Source organism: Salvelinus alpinus, chromosome 4 (assembly GCF_045679555.1).
Source record: "Salvelinus alpinus chromosome 4, SLU_Salpinus.1, whole genome shotgun sequence".
NCBI lineage: Eukaryota > Metazoa > Chordata > Actinopteri > Salmoniformes > Salmonidae > Salvelinus > Salvelinus alpinus.
The window spans coordinates 61,240,504-61,261,652 of NC_092089.1; the positions used below are offsets into that span (position 1 = coordinate 61,240,504).

The following is a 21,149-nucleotide window of genomic DNA, read 5'->3' on the forward strand; positions in this document are numbered from 1 at the left end:
TCGTCCTGCAAATACAGTAGTTGTCATGGCGGTGCAAGTTGTAAAGGCTGATAGAAACCCATAACAGATGTATCATTACAAGGCTAGGACAATGAGGGGCTGCTGTATTATATTCCTCCTCGATCACATAACATGCCATCTGGTACGCGGACCGAGAGCGGCCATATTGACTTTTAACTCTATTCAGCCTAGCTAGCTGAAGAAGTAGTCTGAAATTTATCGGTCAGAGAGAGGGCATATACTTGCTCTATCCTCTCAGTGCAGGGTTACTAAATGGAAAAACTGACTCTTCTTTGCTCATATGATTCTCATCGTGATGATGTCAGGCCCCAACTGTGCAGCAGAATTTAGCTGGACACTCTGCTGGCCACAAGGAAAGCTGGTCTTTCGACTCCCAAGGTTAACCTGTAATTGGAGATGGTGCTTAATACAGCAACGCTGGCAGAGAGGGCTACGACGCCAGTCTCACAGCACAGGCATGCCTCAATGGCTCTTGTACAAACCTTAATACTGGAGCAGTTTATCTTTAGAGATCTTTTTAGGAAAATCTCTTAGGATAGCAGCACATTCTTCCTCCTGTGGATGAAGAGGTCCAAACATGATTTCAAATTCCTTATATTAGGCAAACCAGACAGTACAATTTTCATGTTTTTAAAATAATAGGTTGGTAATATTTGACATTGACCGGCTTTATTTTCATTTTGTTTTATTACCTGGCTCAAATGCAACATTTCCATTATTATTGCATTAGAGGTTCAAGGAGCCTGTTCTGAATATATCTTGATCTTTGTATTCCATTCTGTTCACTCTTCTGTCTCCAGCTCGCACCAACAAGCCTGCCCCCCCTACAGGCAAGCATTTTAAAATCCCCCTCAGCCATCTCCCCGTCCTGACTCCAGACCCCACCCCCCAGCACACGGCCCCCCTGTACGAGAGCGAGGAGCTCTAGACAAAACTACACCAGGAGTGTAATAATCGTGGATGTGTGTTGTGCTCCTTATTATACCTGCCTGTGTCCTACCACTGAGGCTGTCCTGTTGTCTGTGTCTTGGGGAGGAAAGCAATTGAGGTTTTGAGGAAGCGGGTAGATGGACTCTCACATTTTGCGCAGTCTCAATCCAGGACACCTCAAAAGACCCCGCATTTGTCAAATGCACTTTAGTTTGAGCCCTTCTGGTTTTGTGTCAAGGGCATGCTGGTCAGATGCGGGTTTGCCAACCGCACATCCTCTTAGTGTGGTGTAGCCTTCCTGGCCGGTGCACTTGACTTGGCACAGACCTTTGTCAAATGCTGTCCTGTGGTTTGCTGTTCTAGTGGATAGAGAATGAATCATGTATCGTCTCCAGACATGTAACTATCTTCGGTCCTTCACGAAAGCATCGTTTTTATGACGGCTGCTTCAAGTGAGAATGTGTGTCGGTGATATTTCTGTTTTTTAAAGGTCAAATGGTTTCATTATATAAGCTATTTATTGGACAATATCTTCTAAATGTAAATGGTTGCCGTAACACCCAAATTTACCACAACCTCAAGGTCTGATCCTGACCATAGAAAAACATTTTGAACAGTGTATGATGTGAAATTGAATGTATGTGTAATAAAGTTTTCATGACCTAATTACAGGTGGTTATTTCACTTTGAAAATAAGATATCAAATTGAGTTCATATACACTGAATAAAAACAAACTATGTAAAGACATGTTTCATGAGCTGAAATAACAGCCCAGAAATGTTGCATATACACAAAAAGCTTATTTCTCACATTTGTTTACATCCATGTTAGTGAGCATTTCTCCTTTGCCTACTGTCAGGTGGCTGGATTAAGAAGCTGATTAAACATGATAATTACACAGGTGCTCCTTGTGCTGGGGACAATAAAAGGCCACTCTAAAATGTGCAGCTTTGTCACAACACAATGCCACAGATGTCAAGTTCAGGGCATGTGCAATTGGCATGCTGACTACAGGAATGTCCACCAGAGCTGTGGCCAAATAATTGACTGTTAATTTCTCTACCATAAGCCTCCGTTTTAGAGAATTTGACAGTACATCCAACCGGCCTCACAAACGCAGACCACGTAACTACGCCAGCCACATCCACATCTGCCTTCACCTGTGGGATCAACTGAGACCAGCCACCCAGACAGCTGATGAAACTGGGTTTGAACAACCGAAGAATTTTGGCACAAACTGTTACCTGTCTCAGTGAAGCTCATCTGCGTGCTCGTCGGCCACACTAGGTTCGTAACTGACTCCAGTGGCAAATGTTCACCTTCTTTGTACACTGGAGAAGTCTGCTCTTCACAGCTGAATCCCAGTTTCAAGTCTACCAGGTAGATGGCAGACAGTGTATATGTCAATGTTGTGAACAGTGCCCCATGGTGGCAGAGGAGTTATATGGGCAGGCATAAGCTACGGACAATGAACACTATGGCAATTTGACTGCACAGAGATACAGTGACGAGATCCTGCGGCCCATTGTCATGCCATTCATCCGCCGCCATCACCTCATGTTTCAGCATAATTCACAGCAAGGATCTGAAAATGTCCCAGTTCTTCCATGGCTTGCATATTCAAACATGTCACCCATTGAGTATGTTTGGAATGCTCTGGATCGGGGTACGACAACGTGTTCCAATTACCGCCAATATCCAGCAACTTCGAACAGCCATTGAAGAGCGGGACAACATTCCACAGGTCACAATCAGCCTGATCAACTCTATGCAAAGATGTCGCAGTGCATGAGGCAAATGGTCACACCAGATACCGACTGGTTTTCTGATCCACGCCCCTACCTTAAGGTATGTGCCAAACGGATGCATATCTGTATTCTCAGCCATGTGAACTCCATAGATTAGGGCCATTTTAATTTGTCAATTGACTGGTTTCCTTATGAACTAACTCACTAAAATCTTTAACTGCATTTACATTTTCCAGTGTAGACAACTTATTTGTGAAGCATTGTAGCCATTAAGTTTTGTAATTTATTTTATATATAAAAAAAATTATACAATTTCATCAAAACATTTGAAACACTTGATATTCAAAGGACGGACCTCTGTGATCCCAATGTGTGAAGTGAAAAACTGTCAATATAAGACTGACACAGGTCCCCTCGACACAGCATCTAGCAACAGGAAGTCAACCCTCACTGGACCGTTAACCTGACAACCTTTTAGGACGAAGACTCTTCTATCCTGTTCTGATGAAAAAGGCCCAGACATTTAAAACAATAAGAGACCACATAACGTTTCAGTACATGAATGTGTATTGGGCTCCTCTTGGCCGTCTTCTTCAGGTGAGAAAGCCTCTTGGCCGTCTTCTTCAGGTGAGTCAGAAGGTGACTGACTCCGTAACTGTTGAGGAAGTGCTTGGCAATAGAACTGCTCAGGATGATGTACTCAACATAGTCATTCACACATAGTAAAAAATAAAAAGGAATTCATGGTGGTAGTCTCTCGCATTAAGTACAGTCAGGTCCATGAGATGGCTATGGTTAAATCACCCAGTTCTTGGGGAAGAGTAATCATGGTGTCCACTTTCCTTAGACTGCAGCCTTGAGACTATGGTTTCCCAATCAGTTCAGAGGGAAAAGTCTGACATCTGAGCCCTCAGATCTCCACGTCGCTCTCCTTGTCGTTGTCATGGTCACCATCATAGAACTCATTGGCTGCCTCCGGCCTGTAAAGAGAACATAAGCCGTTTAGTTACAGAATGTTCAAACACCATACAATTCACAGTTCACACAGATACTATATGCAGTTAGACCAAAACGGGTCACATTGATTCCATTACTAATATGTTCCTGTGTGTCACAAAGCTGACTGAGTGTATTCACCTGGAATAGTTGTCCTCTGAGCCCCTCTCATCTGGGTCTCCCTCGTCAGTACGCTCGTAGCTCAGGATGTCAGAGGGCACGTCGTGGATCTGGACACTGGGGGCGTGGTTCAACATCTTCAAGTTCTCAAAGACCGTCGAACGTATTTGCTCCAGGTACTAAACAAACAGGAGGAAAATAAATCACTTAAACTGGAGAGAATCATTTTCATGGTCACACATATTCAATAGTTTGAATCCTTGTGTTGAAAACATTATGTAGACTGTGTTTCAGGAATACAAAAAAAAACAAGAAGAGGGAGAGAGCATGCAGTGCATTCTCAAACTTACCTGTCTTGAATTCTGGTTCTCTATCCTGGTGCTCACGTCTGGGTGGAGTGTGAAGTCTGGAGCAAAATACTCAAAGTACTCTGGAGGGATGAGAAAGAAAAATATCATTTTTTTTTTTTAAAGTGCTTTTTTACTGAACAAAAATATAAACGCAACATGCAACAATTTTTATGATTTTACTGAGTTACAGCTCATATGGAAATCAGTCAATTGGAAAAATTAAATTTGGCCCTAATCTAAGGATTTCACATGACTGGGAATACAGATATGCATCTGTTGGTCACAGACACCTTAAAAAATGGGGGGGCGTGGATCAGAAAACCAAGCAGTATCTGGTGTGACTACCATTTGCCAGATGCAGCGCGATATCGCCTTCACAGAGTTGATCAGGCTGATTGTGGCCTGTGGAATGTTCTCCCACTCTTCAATGGCTGTGCGAAGAAGCGGGAACTGGAACACGTTGTTGTACACGTCAATCCAGAACATTCCAAACATGCTCAATGGGTGACATATCTGGCGAGCATGCAGGTTTTCAGCTTTGAGGAATTGTGTACAGATCTTTGCGACATGGTGCTGTGCATTATCATGCTGAAACCTGAGGTGATGGCAGCATATGAATGGCATGACAACGGGCCTCAGGATCTCGTCACGGTATCTCTGTGCATTCAAATTGCCATCGATAAAATGCAATTGTGTTTATTGTCCGTAGCGTATGCCTGCCCATACCATAACTCCACCATGGGGCACTCTGTTCACAACGTTGACATCAGCAAACCGCTCGCCCACACGACGCCATAAACACTCTGCCATCTGCCCGGTACAGTTAACTGGGATTCCTGCGTGCCAGTGGCCATCGAAGGTGAACATTTGCCCACTGAAGTCAGTTACAATGACGAACTGCAGTCAGGTCAAGATCCTGGTGAGGACGACGACCACGCAGATGAGCTTCCCTGAGACCGTTTGACAGTTTGTGCAGACCCACAGTTTCATCAGCTGTCCGGATAGCTGGTCTCAGACAATCCTGCAGGTGAAGAATCCGGATGTGACGGTCCTGTGCTGACGTGATTACACGTGGTCTGCAGTTATGAGGCCGGTTGGCCGTACTGCCAAAAGCTCTAAAACGATGTTGATGTGGCTTTTGGTAAAGAAATGAACCTTTTATTCAAATCAAATTTTATTTGTCACATGCGCCGAATACAACAGGTGTAATCCTTACAGTGAAATGCTTTCTTACAAGCCCTTAACCAACAATGCTTGGTCTTTTTTTAAATTCCTTAAGTAAAAATAGAAAATAAATCATATAATTAAACAGCAGCAGTAAAATAACAAGCGAGGCAATATACAGGGGGTTCTGGTAGCAGCAGCGTAAAAGAGGGGTCTGGGTAGCCCTTTGATTAACTGTTCAGGAGTCTTATGGCTTGGGAGTAGAAGCTGTTAAGAAGCCTTTTGGTCCTAGACTTGGCACTCCGGTACCGCTTGCCTTGCGGTAGCAGAGAGAACAGTCTACGACTAGGGTGGCTGGAGTCGTTGACAATTTTTAGGACCTTCCTCTGACACCACCTCGTATAGAGATCCTGGATGGCAGGAAGCTTGGCCCCAGTGATGTACTGGGCCGTACGCACTACCCTCTGTAGTGCCTTGAGGTTGGAGGCCGAGCAGTTGCCATACCAGGCAGTGATGCAACCAGTCAGGATGCTCTCGATGGTGCCGCTGTAGAACCTTTTGAGGATCTGAGGACCCATGCCAAATCTTTTCAGTCTCCTGAGGGGGAATAGGCTTTGTCGTGCCCTCTTCACGACTGCAAGTGTGTTTGGACCATGACAGTTTGTTGGTGATGTGGACACCAAGGAACTTGAAGCTCTCAACCCAACCTGTTCCACTACAGTCCCGTCGATGAGAATTGGGGTGTGCTCGGTCCTCCTTTTCCTGTAGTCCTTCGTCTTTATCACGTTGAGAGAGAGGTTGTTGTCCTGGCACCACACGACTGGGTCTCTGACCTCCCTATAGGCTGTCTCATCATTGTCGGTGATCAGGACTACCACTGTTGTGTCATCGCCAAACTTGATAATGGTGTTGAGTCGTGCCTGGCAACTTTCTTTTATTTAACCCTTATTTAACCAGGTAGGCTAGTTGAGAACAAGTTCTCATTTACAACTGCGACCTGGCCAAGTTAAAGCAAACAGTGCGACACAAACAACAGCACAGAGGTACACATGGAATAAACAAGCGTACAGTCAATAACACAATAGAAAAAAAGAGTCTATATACAGTGTGTGCAAATGGCGTGAGGAGGGAAGTCAATAAATAGGCCATAGTAGAAAAGTAATTACAATTTAGCAGATTAACACTGGAGTGATAGATGAGCAGATGATGATGTGCAAGTAGTGAAACTGGTGTGCAAAAGAGCAGAAAAGTAAATAAAAACAATATGTAGATGAGGTAGGTAGATTGGGTGGGTAGATTGGATGTTTAAAGTTAGTGAGGGAAATGTAAGTCTCCAGCTTCAGCGATTTTTGCAATTCGTTCCAGTCACTGGCAGCGGAGAACTATAAGGAAAGGCGGCCAAAGGAGGTGTTGGCTTTGGGGATGACCAGTGAGATATACCTGCTGGAGCGCGTGCTACAGGCGGGTGTTATTGTGACCAGTGAGCTGAGATAAGGCGGAGCTTTACCTAGCATAGATTTATAGATGGCCTGGAGCCAGTGGGTCTGGCGACGAATATGTAGCGATGGCCAGCCGACTAGAGCATACAGGTCGCAGTGGTGGGTGGTATAAGGGGCTTTGTTAACAAAACGGATGGCACTGTGATAGACTGCATCCAGTTTGCTGAGTAGAGTGTGAGCCATGACCAGCCTTTCAAAGAACATAATGGCTACAGAGGTGAGTGCTATGGGTCGGTAGTCATTTAGGCAGGTTACCTTAGTGTTCTTTGGCACAGGGACTATGGTGGTCGGCTTGAAACATGTTGGTATTACAGACTGTCAGGGACAGGTTGAAAATGTCAGTGAAGACACTTGTCAGTTGGTCAGTGCATGCTCGGAGTACACGTCCTGGTAATCCATCTGGCCCCACGGCCTTGTAAATGTTGACCTGTATAAAGGACTTATTTACATCGGCTATGGAGAGCGTGATCACACAGTCGCCCGGAAACAGCTGGTGCTCTCATGATTGTTTCAGTGTTACTTGCCTCAAAATTCAAAAGGTACTCGCACATCTGAGCAATCTTATTTGCAGGTGCATGGCAACAATTGAACAAGATGGAGGAAAAAGGAAACCGCACACGGTCCGTTTTTTTAGCCCGGAAGCAACAGAGGGCTCCACGAAAGAAAAGAAACGATGCAGGAGAGGCAAGCGGTCGAAGAGGAGACCAGAAACAGAGGCCGTGGACACGGAGCTACAGCAGGATGCGGTAATTAACCTCTCCAAAAAAGACCTTACTGACGCTCAAGTCTCAGTCTTATCTAAGGGCCTCTCTTTTGTACCTACATGTACAGATAAACCATTCGTTACAAAAGTAGATCTGTTTAAATTCTTTCGCAAGATTAAACTTGAGCATGTGTTTTCGCAAAACACTGATTCGGGCCTAGTAACACATCAAAGACCTGGTACCCATTTTAAGCCCAAAAGCAAATTCTGTCCCATGGTTAACAACTCCTCGATTAATACCTATTGTAGGTTAGTCGAACAAGAAGCCATGTCAGTATATACGAGACAAACAAACCACATTCAGAAGAATCTCACTGGAACAGAAGAACTGGCACTCAATGAATTAATGAAAGATTCATCTTTGGTTATAAAACCTGCAGACAAGGGGGGTGCTGTGGTTGTTTTAGACTATGAAAAAAATAAAGAAGAAATTCAGAAACAACTCAGCAATGAACGTTTCTATAGAAAACTGAGTGTTGATCCCACACAGGTGTTCTAAAGGGAAATATGCTCTAATATGGAGCAAGCCCTATTAAACAACCTTATCTCAAAACCTGAATATGAATATCTTTGCTGCAAATGTGCCATACGTCCATGCTTATACATTTTACCGAAATTACACAAACCTAAAACACAACAAGGCAACTATCCAGGCAGACCAGTGGTTGCAGGAATAGGCTCAATGGTATAACAGTAGAACAGTAATACAACAGTATAACTTTAAACCGTCCCCTCGCCCCGACACGGGCGCGAACCAGGGACCCTCTGCACACATCAACAACTGACACCCACGAAGCGTCGTTACCCATCGCTCCACAAAAGCCGCGGCCCTTGCAGAGCAAGGGGCAACCCTACTTAAGTCTCAGAGCAAGTGACGTAACTGATTGAAATGCTAGTAGCGCGCACCACCGCTAACTGGCTAGCCATTTCACATCCGTTACACTAGAGCCATTGTCGAACTTCGTAGACTATTTTATTAAATCTCATATGCAATCATTGCCATCATATGTAAAAGACTCTATAGACTTCATAAACAAGATCTCACCAATAACGGGTTTAAAAGAAGACTGTATTTTGGTCACATTAGATGTCGAGAGTCTATATACCAGCATTCCCCATGTGGGGGGGCTGGCAGCACTAGCACACTATTTGGGAGAGAGATACTAATGAATATCCACCAACAAACTTCATTCTAGAGCTGGCTGAATATGTTTTGACGTATAACTATTTCAGGTTTGATGATGAATACTACCTCCAAACGAATGGTACATCGATGGGCTCTACATTTGCTCCGAGCTATGCTAACCTCTATATGGGTCTTTTTGAAGAACGTTTTGTTAATAATGAAAACGAGAATCCATTTTTGAATAAAGTCCTGAAGTGGTATCGATATATTGACTACATTTTTTTGTATATGGGAAGGAACTGAAGAAGAGCTGTTATGGCACTACTCAAATGACATTGACCCTAATCTCAAATTCACTATTGAACGTGACACTCAACGTGTTCATTATCGCGATATGTGGATTGAGAAATCAAATGGAACCCTGTTTACAACCCTGTATAGAAAAGAAACGGACAGAAATACTCTATTGCAGGGGGACAGCTTCCACCCTGAGCCATTAAAAAGAGGACTTTCAAGAAGCCATTTTCTTTTGACTGCGCCGTATATGCCACTCCACAGAGGATTATCTAGAAAAAGCAGCGGAGATGCGCATTAGATTTCTAAGAAGAGGCTATTCGTCACAATGTGTGGATGAAGCTCATAATTTGGCATTGGGAAAAATACGAGATGAACTGCTACAAAAAAAGACCCGCTAAAGCTAAAGAACACTCCGTAATGTTCACAACTACATATACTTTGAACTCGCGAAAAGTGGGAGGTGTGGTCAAGAAACCCTGGCATATTTTATCATCGGACCCAGCTTTGCCGGCTGAATCTAAATATCCACCACATATTGTGTATAGGAGAGGTTGCAATTTACGCGATAAATTGGTTCATGCCAACTGCCAGCCACAAAAGAAAATCAGCCAAGCTTTTTTACGCCCTCTACCAAATGGTAGCTATAAATGCAGAAGATGCGCACAGTGCAACAATATGATGAAGTGTGAATATTTCTGCCACCTACACACAGGAAAACGGTTCCAAATAAATGACATTATTACGTGTTCCACCACCCATGTTATTTACATGATTAAATGTCCTTGTGGGCTCTGTTATGTCGGTAAAACCACCCGCTCTCTCAAACAGAGAATTAGTGAACATAAAAGTTAAATCAGGAGAAACGACAGGGAATATCCAGTCGCTGTACATGTCAATGACCTGAAGCATAACATTTCCACCTTTAGATTTTGTGGCATAGAGAAAGTTAAGATATCAGACAGGGGAGGGGATATTAATAATACTCTGAGTAAAAGAGAATGTTTTGGGATTTTCACCCTCCAGACATTATTTCCTAAAGGACTTAATGATGAAATGCCTATGTATGTTATGTTGTGAATTTGAACATGAAATATGTGTCTATTGTAGATCACTCTGACGTTTTTCGTACGATGTACCTAATGACTAATGAAAACTTGCTATGTTCTCATTGAGGTTTTACAGACGTGTTCAATACGCCTTATTTGTACACTTTTGTAATATTTTTAAAATGCATATTGTTATATTTGGTAGCACTTATTTGTTTTTCCTTTGCCTCCAACCCCCTCCGATGTGTAGAACGGATGTGGGTGGGGCCAGGTCTACATAAGGGTGCAAAAAAAAATTTAATCACAAAAGCTCTGACGAAGGCGTGAGGCCGATACGTAAGCTTATTAAATATCAGTGTTACTTGCCTCGAAGCGAGCATAGAAATAATTTAGCTCATCTGGTAGGTTTGTGTCACTGGGCAGCTCTCGGCTGTGCTTCCCTTTGTACGATTCAATCTTAGTCCTGTATTGACACTTTGCCTGTTTGATGGTTCGTCGGAGGGCATTGCGGGATTTCTTATAAGCTTCCGGGTTAGAGTCCCACTCCTTGAAAGCGGCAGCTCTAGCCTTCAGCTCATTCCAGATGTTGCCTGTAATCCATGGCTTCTAGTTGGTGTATGTGCGTACGGTCACTGTGGGGACGATGTCATCGATGTACTCATTGATGAAGCCAGTGACTGATGTGGTGTAGTCCTCAATGCCATCGGAAGAATCCCGGAACATATTCCAGTCTGTGCTAGCAAAACAGTCCTGTGGCTTAGCATCTGCTTCATCTGACCACTTTCTTATTGACCGAGTCCTGCTTTAGTTTAAGCTTGTCAGAAGGAATCAGGAGAATAGAATTATGGTCAGATTTGCCAAATAGAGGGTGAGGGAGACCTTTGTACACCTCTCTGTGTGTGTGTAGTAAAGGTGGTCTAGAGGTTTTTTCCCAGGGTGAGTAATTGCTGCCCTGATATCAAGAAGCTATTTTTGGTCATAAGACACAGTGGCAGAAACATTATGTACAAGTTACAAATAACGTGAAAAAAACATACACAATAGCACAATTGGTTACGGGATCGTAAAACGGCAGCCATCTCCTTCGGCACTATTATTATTATTGTCCCCCAACACAAGGTTCACCTGTGTAATGATAATGCTATTTAAATCAGCTTCTTGATATGCCACATGGATGGATTATCTTGGCAAAGGAGAAATGCTTTGGGTTGTAAACAAATTTGTGTACAACATTTGAGAAATAAGCTTTTTGTGCATATGGACATTTTCTGGGATCTTTTTATTTCAGCTCATGAAGCATGGGACCAACACTTTACATTTTGCTTTCATATTTTTCTCAGTGTACATCATATTATGTCAATATAATATCAAACCAATGTACAAAAAGCTTGCTCACTTACCACTATAGGGCAGCTCATCACTAATTGGCTCATCGACTAGGAGGGAGGTCTCATAGGTCCTAGAATGGCGGAAGAACAACAGAGTCTTTAGTGGTTCCATATACACTGAGACCATTCTCTCTCGGTCTTCATTAAAAACAACTGTCACCTAACCTCTACACCAGGTGTATTCAAGGTCCAGAGCTTGCTGGTTCGGTTCTACCTGATAACTAATTACACACACCTGGTGTCCCAGGTTTAAAATCAGTCCCTGATTAGAGGGGAACAATGGAAAAAAGGCAGTGAAACTGGCTTCGAGGTCCAGAGTTCTACACTATAGTTCAGTTACAGCAATGAAATAAATGAGTACTCACCAGCATCTGGCCACATTGCGTACTGTGTACCCTCCTCCTCCCAGCACCAGCAGGGGAATCCTGAAGCTCTTTACAAACTCCACACATTCCCTATAGGAAAAATAAGTACCCTGGGTAAGAGAGTTTACCATATCCTGGCTCCTGTGTAAATTGGTAAGGGATTTTCTGTAATCACTTAAAATGTGCCCTCCTACCAGTAGGTTGCAGTATATCCTCATATTATAGAGTACATTGACTTCCATCCCCCGAACCTGAATCCTTATCACTACAAAGACACTTACCCATGGCCTCGTATACTGAGGTTGAAGCATCCTAGTCGGTCACAGCCCAGAGAGTCAGCCCCACACTATCAATGACAAGAGGTGCATGTATGAGTCCCATATTCAATACCACAATCCATGCCACTCAGGCGAAAACACAAATGATGATCTCTGGCTGCCAAATGCTCACCTGAAGAACGATACAGGTTGGCTGGTAGAAGTCCACCACTTGCTTAATGACTGGCTGAAAGAGTTGCCTGTAGCCTAAGAAACAAAGTGCTATAATGATAAGGTATTGGACAAAATGAAGAGAATTCATCCTTTCAAGCACTCTTGCCAATTATGCAATGTTTTGCTCAATTGATCCCCTATCAAAAATCAGGAAACATCTGTTGTTGGTTATTATCCAGTATACTATCAGACCCTTTGTAACACATTGTAACACATTTTAACACTCATCAGAGAGATGTTAATAGTTTAGACGTCAGGCAGCATAACACATATCTGATGAAAGCACTCCCCAGAGACATCTCACTGGCCTGAGTCTAATAGCATTATCAGACTGGATTGCCAGAGAGCCACCCTGAGTGGGGGATCCAGAAAGGACACTACTCACTCTGGTCATCGATCCCATCCCGGAGAGGCACGTTCAGGCAGTAGTAACGGCCGCTCTCAGCCCCCACCTCATACATGTCACCTATGGGACAAAATATACAAACACAATTTGTTTATCAAAGAATAGGCTCATTAAGGGGGCTTTCACACCATATTGGTTTGGAGCAGTTTTCCCGAACTTTGCCGTGTTTTCCCCCTTTGGACTGGTGTGAACAGTATCCACACTAAACAATGCACTATGGTTCGCTCAAAAAGGGTGGTCTCAGTCCATATCTATATGTACCGTGGTGCGGTTCGCTGCAGGTGAGATCACAGTCCGGACCAAACACAGGAAAAGAACCAGAGGCATGCATTATTACTGGTTGTTTGACTGCGAGCATTTGATAAAATGCACAGTACTATAACTTGATCACTCTGAAACATTCTGTGAGTAGCGGCGCATTTATGAACACATCTGATGCAGATTAGGGGAGATGGGGGGCTATACCGGGGATATAGGCTATTGAATAGCTTATTCACGTTGCATTTAGAGTAGTTATTGCACCGTTTCCACATGTCGTTGGAAGACCAAAGCGAAAGTAATATGACGTTTGGGATGCACAAGTTATGCTTCTGGATAATCATAAATGGATTTAACGTGAGCATTTTCGCCAACAAAACAAATGACTTGCATGAACATGTGATTTTGTTCAGGCATTTTAGTTTGTTTGACATTTGGCAATGTGAAACCAACCGGACCAAATGAAAAAATATACCAATAAACAAACTGATTCGAACTATAGCTCAGACCTGTGTTTGCCCTAAGACACCTCTATTGCCCCATAGAGATATTCAATGATTTAGTCATTAAGACAAACTGTCTCTCTATTTCTCAATGAGTATTCTCACTGATTTATAACAGACACTCATATGGCTTGTCTTACCTGTGCCTGGGAAAAAGTAGTTCCCATACTTGTGGAAGGACACAGTCATAACCCGATCAGTCAGGTAAAAGGCTTCCTGCACCCCATCGCCATGGTGAATGTCAATGTCTATGTAGAGCACACGTGGGTGGTATCTAAAGATACATTTACATTATTAGTTGTCAGTGATCCTTAGAGGGACATGAATCCAGAAACAGAGGGAAAAAAACAATATTTAGGAAATAGTCAAATACAAAGACTGTAAGGGTGCTTTACTCTTACTTCAAAAGCTCCAGTATACTGATGACAATGTCATTCACATAGCAAAATCCAGAGGCCTAAAAGCAAAAACGAGTGAAATCATGACATCATAAAGAGCTGTACATAGGCATATTAAAAGATGACCAGAGGCCGTAATAAATTGTAAATTTATTTTGTCAAGAAACAAATGCATGTCGCATAATTCTTACCTCAAATTTTTTAGCATGATGAAGACCCCCAGCCCAGTTGATGGCAATATCACATATCTGCAAAACAATGGCCCCGATCAATACTCAAATCACAAAGCCTGGTCGACTATTTACCTGGCTCTGTAAATTGCTGAATTACTTGCTTGGCCTAAATAAATATAGCCTACCAGTAGATAGAATACATTTATAACATAGTCCTGACATGACAAAAAAAGAAGCTGAGCTTACCGTTTTCCCTAAAACAAACTGACCTTCACAGTGGTACAACATGGTGTGTGTGTGTGCGCGCGCGTGCACATACCTTGTGGTTTAGCTGTGTTGCTCCCTGTAGTGACGCTCCGGTATACCTGGAGCAGAACTCAAACAGGCCCGGGAATACAGGGCTGACAGAGGACACATGCATTACCACACAGATATACAGTGGGGAGAACAAGTATTTGATACACTGCCGATTTTGCAGGTTTTCCTACTTACAAAGCATGTAGAGGTCTGTAATTTTTATCATAGGTACACTTCAACTGTGAGAGACGGAATCTAAAACAAAAATCCAGAAAATCACATTGTATGATTTTTAAATAATTAATTTGCATTTTATTGCATGACATAAGTATTTGATCACCTACCAACCAGTAAGAATTCCGGCTCTCACAGACCTGTTAGTTTTTCTTTAAGAAGCCCTCCTGTTCTCCACTCATTACCTGTATTAACTGCACCTGTTTGAACTCGTTACCTGTATAAAAGACACCTGTCCACACACAATCAAACAGATTCCAACCTCTCCACAATGGCCAAGACCAGAGAGCTGTGTAAGGACATCAGGGATAAAATTGTAGACCTGCACAAGGCTGGGATGGGCTACAGGACAATAGGCAAGCAGCTTGGTGAGAAGGAAACAACTGTTGGCGCAATTATTAGAAAATGGAAGAAGTTCAAGATGACGGTCAATCACCCTCGGTCTGGGGCTCCATGCAAGATTTCACCTCGTGGGGCATCAATGATCATGAGGAAGGTGAGGGATCAGCCCAGAACTACACGGCAGGACCTGGTCAATGACCTGAAGAGAGCTGGGACCACAGTCTCAAAGAAAACCATTAGTAACACACTACGCCGTCATGGATTAAAATCCTGCAGCGCACGCAAGGTCCCCCTGCTTAAGCCAGTGCATGTCCAGGCCTGTCTGAAGTTTGCCAATGACCATCTGGATGATCCAGAGGAGGAATGGGAGAAGGTCATGTGGTCTGATGATTCAAAAATAGAGCTTTTTGGTCTAACTCCACTCGCCGTGTTTGGAGGAAGAAGAAGTATGAGTACAACCCCAAGAACACCATCCCAACCGTGAAGCATGGAGGTGGAAACATCATTCTTTGGGGATGCTTTTCTGCAAAGGGGACAGGACGACTGCACCGTATTGAGGGGAGGATGGATGGGGCCATGTATCGCGAGATCTTGGCCAACAACCTCCTTCCCTCAGTAAGAGCATTGAAGATGGGTCGTGGCTGGGTCTTCCAGCATGACAACGACCCGAAGCACACAGCCATGGCAACTAAGGAGTGGCTCCGTAAGAAGCATCTCAAGGTCCTGGAGTGGCCTAGCCAGTCTCCAGACCTGAACCCAATAGAAAATCTTTGGAGGGAGCTGAAAGTCCGTATTGCCCAGCGACAGCCCCGAAACCTGAAGGATCTGGAGAAGATCTGTAGGGAGGAGTGGGCCAAAATCCCTGCTGCAGTGTGTGCAAACCTAGTCAAGAACTACAGGAAACGTATGATCTCTGTAATTGCAAACAAAGGTTTCTGTACCAAATATTAAGTTCTGCTTTTCTGATGTATCAAATACTTATGTCATGCAATAAAATGCAAATTAATTACTTAAAAATCATACAATGTGATTTTCTGGATTTTTGTTTTAGATTCCGTCTCTCACAGTTGAAGTGTACCTATGATAAAAATTACAGACCTCTACATGCTTTGTAAGTAGGAAAACCTGCAAAATCGGCAGTGTATCAAATACTTGTTCTCCCCACTGTATGTGTACGTCAAACAGATATTGATAACAAGTTGCACATTACAGTGAGCATAATATTACATCAACAACCGTCTGTATTATGACACATTATGTATTTCACAGTGTTGCATTGTCCTCAAGTCACACATGAATCCAAATTTACACCAGGTTAGCAATGTAGGCTAATACATTATAGAACCCTCAAACTCAACTCTGGACCTCGAAGCCAGTTCCACTGGGTTTTTTCATTCTTCCCCTCTAATCGGGGACTGATTTAGACCTGGGACACCAGGTGGGTGCAATTAATTATCATGTAGAACAGAAAACTCCTTGGCTCCAGACCTCATAGGGGAAGAGTTGAATACCCCTGTTATAAAATATAGATAAGACATTCTCACCAGTCATCCCCCACATTGAAGGTGTTGAGACTCTTTGTGAAGCCCTGCATATTGTTGGGGCTGACCTTCTGAAGAAAGTCAATGTAATCTTCTGAGTGAAATCGGCACATGTCATGTTGGGAGGCTTTGTATGGTTTGAAAACCTATAAAACAAGGACCAGTCAATACATGAACATGGTGTCAAGAAGGACATGAAAGAGTCTGGTTTCATCTGGTACTTTTCAGCATGTTTAACATCAGCAGGACTTACCTGCATCTTTTTGTATAGGCCATAGTGCAAAACAAGGCTGTGCGTCAGAGAGAGACGATGGGGTTTCATCGGATGACCAGCACCTTGATAAAGAAAGAAAAAGCAAAAATAATGTTTGAGTTAGTGTTATTCTCTCCTATGCAGTTATCAATTTATTCTATGCAGTTTTCAATTTCTTCATTTCTGTGTGGTTCTGCATGATGATAGCTATCATTCATAACCTACCTAGCCAGGAAGAATATAGAATAAAACATCTTTACTCTTGCAAACACACGACTATTAGCTAGTAACCTTAGTTAGCGAACACGTTTCGAGTTTGCGGCGAGATCTATTGACCTGATTGCTAGAATAAATAAGAATATAATAACGTTACGATCAAATCACAAATTAAAAAGGAAATAACTTACCCTAACCTTATTTATCTAATAAACTAGCAACGTTAGCCGGCTTGCTAATATGCTATGCTTGAGTCTAGCTTTGTGTAGCCAAAATCTTACCATAATGAAAGTTCCCCACGTCCGGATCATAAAAATATGCTGTTCTGTTGGACATTGCAAATTAGCCTTATTTTTTTATACGGTTCGCTGGGTGTTTGTTACTGTAAATATATAGTTCCTTCATTTAGCAAGTAGCCACCCTTGTAAACGGCGAGTAAAACGTACGTCATTGTCCAGCGACAGTCAAAGGGGGCGGGAGTAGGGGGTCATTGCTAAAAGGGAACCAGTTTTTGGAAAATAGAGTAGCACCAAAGATTTGTATAACTAACCCAAGATAGAACATAGCCTGTCGTTTCCAATGGGAGCAAATTAATACTAGTGGGCAGAACAAGCAAGGAGCCAAGCACGAGCTAGCGAGAGCCTATTGGCGCGTTCTAGCATTTATTTGCATATTTCCGTTAGGGAACGCCTTACGCCTTGTGAAGAGCGCGTGTGCAATAACTCAATTCGCCTTCGCACTCCTACTAAACAACGCTTTTTTTTTTTTACTTTGGCAAAGGGTAAAGTCTACAAAACTTGGTCCACTCTGTTCGTAACATATTTAGTTTTGGAAACACAAAACTGTATTGAGATCAAATGTGTAATCGATGAGAAAATTAGCATAATATCGGCCAAAATCCATCTCGCTCTATCTTATTTTTATTTTTTATTATTATTTAAAAGAAATTATCGCTCTATCTTCTCCCACTGCCGTTCTCTGGGCTTCCTCTCACCACAATATTTGGTAGTAAGTGGAAACGCCAATTATATGCTTCACATTTATACATCCGGTGAAATATATGTCTCATTGTTCTATCTGTGGTACTACTGTGAGGCTCTATTCAAATCAAATTTTATTGGACACATACACGTGTTTAGCAGATGTTATTGCGGGTGTATGGAAATGCTTGTGTTACTAGCTCCAACATTGCAGTAATATCTAACCATTTCAAAACAATACACACAAATCTAAAGGAATGGAATTAAGAAAATATTTGGACGAGTAATGTTGGAGCAGTATAGACTAAAATACAGTAGAATAGAATACAGTATATACATATGAGATGAGTAATGCAAAATATGTAAACATTATTAAAGTGACATGTGTTCCAGATTTGACTTTTTGTAGCAGGTTAGAATGTTTGAAGCAGGTTAGGATACTTAATGTAGCGGTTTAGAACAATTAGTTTAAGGTTAGGAAAACAGTTAGGGTTAGCTTAAATGCAAAATAATCAACTTTTGACATTAATTTGACAAAAGCTGGATAGCTTCTAGCCTTGACCAGGGGCAGCAGCATGGCTAGAAGGGTTCCAGCCTTTGTCAGAATTTACTTTTCATAGCAGGTTTAGGAGAATAAACGTAGCAGGTTATGAGAAATAGGTTAAGGTTAGGAAAATGGTTAGGGTTATAGTTAGCTAAAATGCAACAACAACAAAAAATCTACTTTTGATGTAAATTTAACAAAAGCTGGAATCCATCTCGAGATAGAGGACTCATCTTTGTATCTGTGTCATTAAAGCGTCTGTGACAGTGCCATTGAGGCAATCTCGATTTTAAAGAAGTACATTTTCTTAATTGGCTGATTGCTCTAAGCTCATAGGAATCCCCACCAAGTTGATTACTTTAAAATAGTGGAAGCCCTCAATGGCAATGTCCATGCTAAAACAAGTCCATGATGAGTACTCTATCTATCTCTATGACAACAGTCACTCCGATATAATGTTGTTTTTGTGGGGTAATTTGCCGAAATGCCACGTGCGTCCACTTATGTCAGTGCATTCATAACAACCTAATCATTATGAAAATTATATCAAATAAACCTCACATAGCAAATTAGCAATACCATTTTTTGTATCTCATTGACCTACGACAACAACAAAAATCTCACTACCTGGGTTTATTTTCATGGACAGATTTTGTCACGAATTATAACGTCTCACTTCGGTTCTTCCTCTGTCGAAATTTAACAGTAGGCCTTGGTCGTGTTCGAGAGCGTCAAAACTGTAATGTATCATGGGTGAATCGTATTTCACTGTTCGTTTTTCTCAAATAACCTTAGATTTTCAGTTATAAAACTGACTATTGTTTATTTTTTATATAAATATTGATGATGGGTGTACTGTTGCTTCATGCGTTGTATGTGTGTGCTTACTGTGACTGTCTCCCTGATATTGGCTACTAGGTAGCTACTATTGGCTACTAGGTAGCTACTTCCCACACCGTTGCCGGACAGTAGTGCTTGTCAAGTGGGAGCGAAGTCCACTGTGTCCCGGTGTTGTTGCCGTTCATGCCCTCCCCACTGAGTAGTAGACTGTATGTATCACAGGAGATTGGTGGCACCTTAATTGCAGAGGACGGGCATGTGGTAATGGCTGGAGAGGAATATGTGGAAAGGTACCATTCCATCTACTCCGTTCCAGCCATTATAATGAGCCGTCCTCTCCTCAGCAGCCTCCACTGGTATGTACAGTATGTATCAAGGTGACATCTAGATGGTTATCAATATTAGTTATTTATTTTGTAGGCTACTTTCCTACTTGAAATAAAACAATGTTTGAGAAAAAAATTGCCACATTAGCTACCGCTGGCGACACAATCATGATAGCCAGTAGGAAGCACTTCAAGTCGGCAGGCACAACACTGGAGCACTGGTCGCAGGCTTACTATCGACTCGTAGTGCAGCCCAATCAGCCACGCAAAACGGTCTTGAGTGGCAACAAATCTGACAAATTAGCTGATTCATTCAATTTTGTTCAACTAACCATGGTGGAGTTAGTGCCTACAATAAGACGCCATTACTCCATAGCCAATGGGGAGGAAAATAGGGGTTTTGGATAAACGCTGAAAATAAGGTCTGTGGTTAACACAGTTTTAGGACGGAGATCTTATACGTTTTGTTCTATGAGATAATCTTCAGCTAATGTCACTTTTTGTGAATTTTGAAGCATTTATGTAATCAAAACAAGCACATAAAGCACATAAAGACTTCATAACTGACTGATATTATCTCATAGAACAAAACGTATAAAATCTCCTAAACCTGTGTTAACCTCAGACCTTATTTTCAGTGTTTATCCCAAAACACCTTTCTTTCCCTATTCATGGCTCCCGAGTGGTGCAGGGGCCTAAGACACTGCATCTCAGTGCTAGAGGCGTCACTACAGACCCTGATTAGATTCCAGGCTGTATCACAACCAGACATGATTGGGAGTTCCATAGGGCGGCGCACAATTGGCCCAGCGTCGTCCGGGTTAGAGTTTGGCCGGGGTAGGCCGTCTTTGTAAATAAGAATTTGTTCTTAACTGAGTTGCCTAGTTAAATAAAGGTTCAATGAAAAAAATTCCCCCATAGGAATGGCCCGAACAAACCAGAGGTAGGCCTAACTAATTTCCGGGTTTTAGGATTACAAGCTGGCAAGATATATTCTATACCTACCTAAGGGGCCACTATTGACTGATTTTGTTGGCCTACAGAGAGCACTCTCTCTGAGGTAAATTACCTCAGACCGCTGAAGTGGTCAGGTAGTAAACGTACATAGACATTTTATCTGTGAGAGCACGGCAAGTATGGGTGCTGCAGCCCAATATGGCGACTGTAGTATGGGCAAGTGGGTGTGTCGAAAGGAGTGGGTGTATGGAAAGCGAATCAGCTAATTGGACAGATTTGATTAAACTCAAGGCCATTCTGCGTGGCTGATTAGGCTGCACGATGAGTCTATAAACCAGTGAGTAGTGCACCAGTGTTGTATCAACGCGCCTGTCGACCTAAGGTGCTTTCTACTGGGCAGCTGTTTCACGGTCGTGAAGCTGGCAGTAGTTAACGTGGCCATTTTTTTACCCTCCCACAATTTTTTTTCAAGTAGGATAGCAGCCTATACAATAAATAAGTAATATCGATGATTTTTTAATATTTATTTTTTATTTTACTTGGCAAGTTAGTTAAGAACAAATTCTTATTTACAAT

At 42.4% G+C, this 21,149-nt stretch overlaps 2 protein-coding genes across 4 annotated transcripts in view; one reads left to right on the forward strand and one right to left on the reverse strand.

Annotated features, from left to right (window-relative positions):
- Positions 1-1,617, forward strand: part of myot (myotilin) — a 28,406-nt gene extending 26,789 nt beyond the window's left edge. For all 3 annotated transcript variants that reach the window (XM_071398203.1, XM_071398202.1, XM_071398204.1), the window contains one exon: positions 822-1,617. In XM_071398203.1, the coding sequence (XP_071254304.1) occupies positions 822-949 (128 nt within the window). In that variant the 3' untranslated portion in view covers positions 950-1,617. The remainder of the gene's footprint in view (positions 1-821) is intronic.
- Positions 1,618-2,969: 1,352 nt separating this feature from the next.
- Positions 2,970-17,508, reverse strand: LOC139574058 (histone deacetylase 3). The gene is made up of 15 exons (XM_071398205.1): positions 17,208-17,508; positions 16,711-16,793; positions 16,461-16,603; positions 14,363-14,444; positions 14,062-14,118; positions 13,874-13,929; positions 13,613-13,746; positions 12,691-12,771; positions 12,265-12,338; positions 12,096-12,160; positions 11,815-11,904; positions 11,462-11,520; positions 4,167-4,246; positions 3,838-3,995; positions 2,970-3,680 (listed from the first exon to the last, which is right to left on the reverse strand). Exons 1-15 carry the CDS (start codon positions 17,260-17,262, stop codon positions 3,611-3,613), a joined length of 1,287 nt encoding a protein of 428 aa, XP_071254306.1. The 5' UTR covers positions 17,263-17,508; the 3' UTR covers positions 2,970-3,610.
- Positions 17,509-21,149: the final 3,641 nt, after the last annotated feature.

Excerpts from the sequence above, each read along its gene's own strand:
- LOC139574058 (XM_071398205.1), bottom strand. The coding sequence starts at position 17,262 with ATGTCCAACAGAACAGCATATTTTTATGATCCGGACGTGGGGAACTTT. Across the intron at positions 16,604-16,710 it reads GCCTATACAAAAAGATGCAG|GTTTTCAAACCATACAAAGC; the intron begins GTAAGTCCTGCT and ends CTTGTTTTATAG. Across the intron at positions 11,521-11,814 it reads CGCAATGTGGCCAGATGCTG|GACCTATGAGACCTCCCTCC; the intron begins GTGAGTACTCAT and ends CCGCCATTCTAG.